This window comes from Grampus griseus, assembly GCF_964374135.1.
Source record: "Grampus griseus genome assembly, chromosome: 11".
Lineage (NCBI taxonomy): Eukaryota > Metazoa > Chordata > Mammalia > Artiodactyla > Delphinidae > Grampus > Grampus griseus.
The window spans coordinates 7,925,713-7,933,956 of NC_139005.1; the positions used below are offsets into that span (position 1 = coordinate 7,925,713).

An 8,244-nucleotide genomic window follows, 5' to 3' on the forward strand; every position below is an offset into this window, starting at 1 on the left:
AGGGTAAAGGTATTAATTTGTTAGACTTTACTGAGTTAAGAATTTATGCTGTAAAATGTGGGGCACTAATAACATAATATTTAAAACATTAAACTGACAACAGAGGATAGTTAAAATAGTTAAAATAGTTATTGTGAAAGATAAAAAGAAAACAACAAAAGAAGTGGAGTTCAAAGAAATGGTAGCATTCATCTCTGATTAAGGATAACTATATTATACTTAATTAATTATATATACATACAATACATACTTATATATAAATAATATATGTAAATATATCTTAGAATAATTTAAAAATTATGTTAAATATAGAGTAACTTCCAATTTAAATTCTAAGAATATTTAAAATAACTGTTCACTATCTTAATGAGAAACTCCTTTAACAAAAGCCTAAAGAAAGAGGAAAGTAAAAAGATGAAAAATATACCATGCAACACAAGCCAGTAGAAAATTGCTATAGTTAGTATACTGTTATAATAGAAGGCAAGAGCCGTATTGGAAATGATGAAGCATGTTTCATAATGATAGATAGAGTATCTAAACTATTAGCAATGTTTTCTAAAAAATCTTTATGTACTTAATAATACAAGTTCAACATAAGTTTGAAAAAAGTGAACTATTACAAATAGAGATTTAAACGATTCTCCCTCACTGCTTACAAACAAGCAGATATCAGTAAGGCTAAAGAAAGATTTAAACTAGACAACTAATCAATACATATATGTAGAACACATACTATATACTAGTATGGACTATTCATATTTTTTTACATAGAAATTTTCAAAAAATACACTATAAATCATATTTCCAAGCATATTCATATAAAAATATAGAAGTGGTGTCACTGCAGTAGCCGCTAGGCAAGTTTGGCAAGTGGGCACTTGAAATGTGGGCATTCAATTTTAATTAGTTAAAAAAATAATATTTTAATATTGGTTCCTCTTTCACACCAGCCACTTTTAACAAAGATGTGGAATATTTCTAGCTTCACAGAAAGTTCTCTAACCAAACAGAATGCTCTTTACTATATGCAGAAGTCAATAACCAAAACTTTGAAAATCCTTATATGGTGTTAAATTCAGTAATAAATGTCTAAGTAACAGATGGACCATAGAAATCACCACAATGAACGTTCAAAATTTTTATAAGAATTACAAGGAAAATATAAAACCAAATGTCTGTCTTGTGAAGTATTGATTGCCTTAAATGCTTACCTTACAAACTAAATAAAACAAAACAAAGCAGAAATCCAAGCATGCATCACAAGAAACTAAAAATGGAAAAGCTAAATTTAGGTGACATTAAAACCAAATGAAGTAGAAGGAAGAAAACAATAAATAGTACAAAATCAAGACAAAGAACAAAATTACAATAGAGAGGAACAAGGCCAAATGTATTCTCATTGAAAACATTTAATAAAATTGATAAAAGACTGCTGAAAGAAAGGTGAGGAGAGGGAATCCCTGATGGTTCAGTGGTTAAGACACCACGCTCTCACTGCCGAGGCCCCGGGTTCATTCCTTGGTCAGGGAACTAAGAGCCCACAAGCCATGCGGTGTGGCCAAAAAAAAAAAAATTTGAGAAGAAACAAGTCTTTTATGTCTATAATAAATATGGGGATAGCATGTGGTTTTTACAGATAAAAAAAGCAATATTATGAAAACATTTTAGTATCTACAAAAAATAGAAAAATCCTACATTGAAAATTACCAAAATGCATCACAAAAAATAGAAACCTGAGTAAACCTAACACATATTGTAAAGAAATTGAGTTCGTTATATAAACCTTCCCACAAAAAAGTTCTAGAAGCTCAGATGGCACTAGTAGTGAATAATAACACTTGAAAACGTAGCAGTACTCTTTCACAAAGGTCCAGGTAAAAGAAAAGGAAATGCTTCCTAAAAATAGCCTTGGTAACAACTTGTCAAGTACATAACGTAAATGAAAACTCAGTCAAATTTCTTTGGGAACACAGATAAAGAAAAACTTCAGCTTGACCTAGATATAATATATGCATTGATTTTTTAAAAAAGGACAACACATGATCATTGTGATTTTACTTCAAAATGCAAGACTGGTTTAACATATGAAAGAAATAAAGGTAATTTACTTCATAATCATTATACAGAGAAAACGTTTATCATTCCAACTGATGGAAAAACAATACAAATGTAACGTCAATTGATTATAAAATTTGTTTGAAAAATGAGAATATTATGGAACTGTTTTCATATGAGAAACTTATGATGAAAAAAACCTTAAGATGAATCTCATATTGATGAAATACTGAAAGTTTTTCCTCGAAAATAGAAAAGGATACATATAGAACCTTTACTGTACCTTCTATTCGACATTGAAAATAAAATCCTAGCCTATAAAAATAAGTCAAGAAAAAAAATTGCATCTGGAAAGAAGAAATAAAGTGTGATTATTTACAAATGCAAGAGCTGTTATATAAAAATCCAGAAGACTATATATTTGAAATGACAGAATTAATACATAAAGTCAGAGAAATCATTGGCTATAAGACCAATATGTAAACCTCATTGTATTACTGTTTACAGCAGTAAAACTTACTAAAAATTTTCAAATAAGGATGTCATTTACAAAAGCATGAGAGTGAAATACCAATGTATCTTTAAGAACTCAATATAGAAAAATACAAAATATAATAGGGAGAATTTAAAGAAAACCTAATTCATAGAGAGATAAAGCATGATATTGCCTGGAAGAGCCAATATTGTAAAGATGACTATCTTTACAAATTACTTTGAAGATTAAATGCAATCCCAAACATAATTCCAGGATTTTTTTTAAAAACAGCTTTATTGAGGTGTAATTTACATGGCATGAAATTTATCCACTTAAAGTGTATAAATCAGTGATTTTTTTTCTTTAGTATATTCACAGAGTTTACAACCATCAACAGTAACAAACTCTAGACGTTTTCATCGCCCCCAGAAGAAACATAGTAACCATTAGCAGTCATTTTCCAATCCTACCTCTGCTCAGCCCTTGGTAACCAACAATCCACTCTCTGCCTCTAGAATAGGTTTCCCTCTTCTTGATATTTCATATAAATGGACTCACACAACATGCGATCTTTTACAAAGGTTGAAGGCCATAAAAATAATGTAGAGTAAAAAAAGCCAGACACAAAAGTAACGATATCTATACTTTTTGGTGCGCATATTATATTTCAATATAATTCATTTTAAAATTTATACAATCATAATATTATTTCCATTTCATAAAAGTTAAAGTTACTCAACAGCATCCAAACTCACGTTTTCTCAAGCTGATCCTTGCAATTATATGTATGTGGAAGCTCACAACTGTCTGATCTAATGCCATCTGAATAGAGCAGAGCACAGTTATGTTCAGCAGGTGATCGGTCTGTTATACTGTAATGGAAAAAAAAGCACAATTCTGTTATATCATATGAGGACAACTCATGAAACAATAGCATTTTCCATGTCACTGTAATAAAAGCTATTTTGAAAATGGGTAATGATATTTTAATATAATTTTAGTAAGAGCTTGTTATTAGGGAAATGGGCTATTGAGGAGCCCATTCTTTAATAACTATATCAACATTTTATTAACTTTCAACATCCTCCTTCATCTTTCTATAATTCAACTAAAACAAATGTTTTAATATTATTCTTAAAATTTTTAATCTTTTCCTCCTCTATACAGTATTATTTTTAAAAACTTACTTTAGTTTGGAAGTTGAACCATTTAGCCACATCCATGGATGATCACGGCCTTTACGAAAGACTGAAATCCATGACATAATTGATAGGGACACCAGGAATTTCTAGCCCAAAATAAAGAATTTTCACTTAAATAGTCGTCATGAAAGATTTTTATTAATTTTTCAAAGGCAAGTAGTGTGTTCTTTCATAGGATCCTTAGTTTTCTGAACAAAATGAGTGTTAAGAGTCTCATCTAACACTAAAAATATATTAAAGTTCAAAGTTTTAATATTGCCAAATACATTAACCAAGGTCAGTACTTTTGATGTAAAATTAACTCAAACAGTTATGCTTAGCAGTTTCACTGTTTTTCTTAGGTTAATAAGGAAAATTCTGATTCATGTAATTCAACTGTTACCCATGTTGTCAAAACTAACACAGCAAGGCTTTAAATAAGATTTTAGATTCTGTGACATCCATTTCTCAGGATACTGTGACCATATCAATGGATTTCTCCTCTATGTTTCTCAGAGTTTCGGTTTTAGAAGGAAATTAAGGGAATGAAATTGAGAATATAAGTGACACGAAAGCCAAAGATTTGGTTTCCTGGGGCTCACACCGTTCTTTGACTAGATCAACCCCCAATCACTCTGTTTCTGTGTTGCTAGAATCCAAGGGACCAGACAAGGAGTCAGAGACTCATTTCTCTCAGCTGCGCCCAGTTAAGTACAACTGTAAACACTGGAACTAATGAAAGACACAAGTCAAGGAGAACTCTGAAAGGTGGAAAGAGAAAGGCGAAATGGTTTGCGACCCTGGGGTTAAGGAACAACTATTAGGGGCATCTTATATCCACCACCCAACCGAAGAAAGTGACCTAGGCCTGCTGCTTCCCAACACCCAGCCTAGCCATTCCTCCTTGGTGTTGAGGGGAATCCTGTGGGCGACACCAGGTGAGCCTTACAAGGTGATCCAGCAGGACACCTGCTAACAAGAAGCAGCCAGAGCAAGGGCTTCTCCTCCCCCTCCACCGAGAGATACCAGAGTTGGGGGGTAGGGGTGGAGGTGGGACCAGCGAAGGGGATCCCATGACTAAAAGTACTGAACCCAGGAAGCCTCTTTATATCTGAGGGCATAAGACTCCATCTGTAACCAGAGACATTGGGTAGATTGGATTTTAAATGTTATATTTACATAATGAGCAGTGGAAATTTACAAACTACACATAAATGCAATAATATGGATGAATTGCAAAAATAGCATATGGGGGTGAGAGGAGACAAGAAGAAAAATGCATACTCTATGATTCCATGTATATGAAGTTCAAAAACAAGCAAAGAGGGGCTTCTCTGGTGGCGCAGTGGTTGAGAGTCCGCCTGCCGATGCAGGGGACACGGGTTCGTGCCCCGGTCCGGGAAGATCCCACATGCCACGGAGCGGCTGGGCCCGTGAGCCATGGCCGCTGAGCCTGCGCGTCCAGAGCCTGTGCTCCGCAACGGGAGAGGCCACAACAGTGAGAGGCCTGCGTACCACCAAAAAAAAAAAAAAACAACAACCAAGCAAAGAGATTCTATAATATCAAAAGTCAGGACAGTGGGTATACACGAAGGGTGGAGAAGTGATGAGAGAATACAGAGGAGTGGGGCTGCTATGAAGTGGAAACTTCTATTCCACGATCTGATATGCAATTACATGGTTCTATACACTTTGTGATCAATATGCAAAATCATGATATGTTTATTTTCCTTTATATATTGTAAAATTAAATAGCACAGTTTATTTTAGAAAATAATAGCATCTGTAGAAACATGTTTTTTTTATGAAAAGCAAGAACTGGAAATTATCAAACGTGTATTAATGGTATAAAAATATAAATAGAATATCATAAAGTTGTATTCTGTTGTTTAATGGAACATTAATAGGCCTTAAACAAACTGCAAATATGTACAAAACCGCAAGTGAATCCTAGCAAATATAATATTGACTGAATCAAGCCTTTAACAAAGTGTTTGCAACATTTAGTATCTTACCTTTTCTTCTTCATTATCTATATAAAGCAGAGTAGAGTTCTTAGCAGCACAGGCCGTCACACTCTCATGCCATGTTTTTTTTTCCAAATGAATACAATAGCAATTGTTGGAACATGTAAACCACTGTTTTGGACAATGACCAGCATGACATTCTGAAGAAAGATTGTGAATTATTATCTAAAAACAATTTGAATTAAAAAAAATGAAAACTAACTTACATATATGCATAGGTATAAATATATATGTGTGTATATATATAAAACACATCTATGCACCCTCAAGGCTGGTGCATATAAAACAAACCACACTCATACATTCACAGAAGTGTCAGTCTCTCACCCCCCAATTTATGTCTCCGTATAAAGCAAACACACAGAAATAGCCACTCTTTACATGTCCTGAAAATCAAGAAATGAAACCTCTGTTTTAGAATAGCAAAATTATTTGTCTCTTATCATATTACAGAGGGAGGAAATCTGAGCCAGTGGCAACAGTGAGTATGGTGATCATATTGTTGCATAGGGAGAAACACTCTCCTATAATCATTATTTATGAATATTTGTTGCCATATTTTGTAATTTATGTTCAACCCCAAAATCTATTCTTATTTTCACTACGCTAAGATAGAGACAAAATACAAACTGTATTTATATCAGAACTTTGAAAATCATTATGTACCTTTCTGGAGCCTTTTTATCGGAGAGGAGTTATTCTGCTCCCGTATTGCAGTAGCTACAAAATTAATCATTATAAAAGTTAATATTGATCTAAATAAATCATAATGATTGTAGTTTCTGAGTTGAAATTTGGTTTATTGCTTAGGATTAGAATAATCTGGAATAAAATTGATTTTACCAAGAAAAATTAAGTAATGAAGATTTGGTTGAAAAAATATTTCAAAAGCCTAAAGGAACAGATCACCATCTCTTATAGTATTTGTTTTAACCAATCTCAAGAATTAATTTGTATTTCTCAGTAAGATCTTTCAATATCCTAAAGCATGCTTTTGAGTTATGAAATCAGAATATACATATACATACTCTCTGTAATTATTGTGTTGTATACTTTTGACAAATTCAGAATAACCATTCCACATTTAGTCTAAATGCATACATTTTAATGAGATGCCCATTCCATAATATTATGAAGTGTTTAGAGGCACTGACCATCATTAAAGTGTAAAGTTCCCTTACAATTTTTCAAAAATCTACTTACAGGGAGTAAAAACTATCATTGTTACCACACTGGACATCAAAACAAGGCAGATGATTCCCAGAACCCCAGCAATGAGCTTCTCTGGAGGTGATGGTAAATCTGCAGGGAAAGAAAAGGAAACACTGAGAAAAGAGTGATGGTGACAGTTGTTTAGAAAGTTTACAAACAAGAGAACCCACATAAACAGGGAGTTATATATATAAACTCGGACCCCAAGCCCATTTCTACCACTATAATCTTTCTCTCAGAATATACCTTTGCATTTTCAGCATATATAACGCTTCATGAGTTGTTGATCAAAGACTACAAATTACAGCAATGCCAGAATAAAAGTAGTCCTCCAATTTCACATTAGAATCCCATCTCCAACTTTAAGTTCTGTTCCTCAAAATGAAAAATACGTGAACTTATCCCCTACTCTTTCTCCAACCTCTGTACTCCAACTGCATATCCTAGAACAGTTCCATCATGTGACTATTAAATGCTTTACCTTTGCAGTGGTAGTTCTTGTCATTCCCTCGAAGATTCTGAGAAGCATTTTGAAGATTTAATTCTGCATAGGTTATTTCCTGCTCAGTTATTGAAATGGAACTTTTAGTGCCCTTAGGTTTTATTTGCTGCCTCTTTGAGTTCTTGGCTACCTTCAGTTCTGCATAGGTTACTCCTTGGTTATTCATCTCTGCAGCTGAATTATGTCAGACAGTGCCCTAAGTGTACTTAGGAATGAATGGTGTATGTAAGATGAGATCCCTAGTACAGTAAAATGGGCGGGGTAGAGTCTAGTGCTCACTTCGCAGTAGAACAATCTTAAGGCCTGGTTCTAAATTCCTTAGAGCTTTAAACAAGTGTCTCATGGTAGAATACTTTTTTTTTTTAAGTTATTCTACATTTGACAATATATTTTTGGTTGAAACAATGAAAAGCAATAAATTAGGGAGGAGTAAAGAAGTTCATGACTAATAATATCCTACTCAGATTCCACAGAAATATTTTAACACCATTATAATGCTTGTATTAAAATTAAAATGTTTTATTAGAAAAGAGAGATTCACCCATATTTATGATAATTTTGAAATCCAGTAATGGTTAAAGATAGAGTATTTTAAAGATGGGGAAAGTGTAATGTTGGCATGTACAACAATCTCCTACACTAAATTACATTATTTGGTGACTTACATTTACTTATGAAAAGTGTTACCAAATGGTCGTTATTTTGAATGGTTGAGGAGTTCTGAGAAGACATTAAAAATTGAGGAAATACTTCATGTATTGGAAAATGTTACATGATACACTAAACTTA

General features: G+C 33.1%; 1 protein-coding gene across 1 annotated transcript; it reads right to left on the reverse strand.

Moving 5' to 3' along the window:
- Positions 1-3,284: 3,284 nt before the first annotated feature.
- LOC309829380 (NKG2-A/NKG2-B type II integral membrane protein-like) lies at positions 3,285-7,621 on the reverse strand (the record flags this gene model as incomplete). The annotated part of the gene is made up of 6 exons (XM_082665229.1): positions 3,285-3,405; positions 3,721-3,821; positions 5,730-5,881; positions 6,408-6,461; positions 6,945-7,043; positions 7,435-7,621. The coding sequence occupies 6 exons, from the start codon at positions 7,619-7,621 to the stop codon at positions 3,285-3,287; spliced, it is 714 nt and encodes a 237-aa protein (XP_082521355.1).
- Between the last annotated feature and the right edge of the window lie 623 nt (positions 7,622-8,244).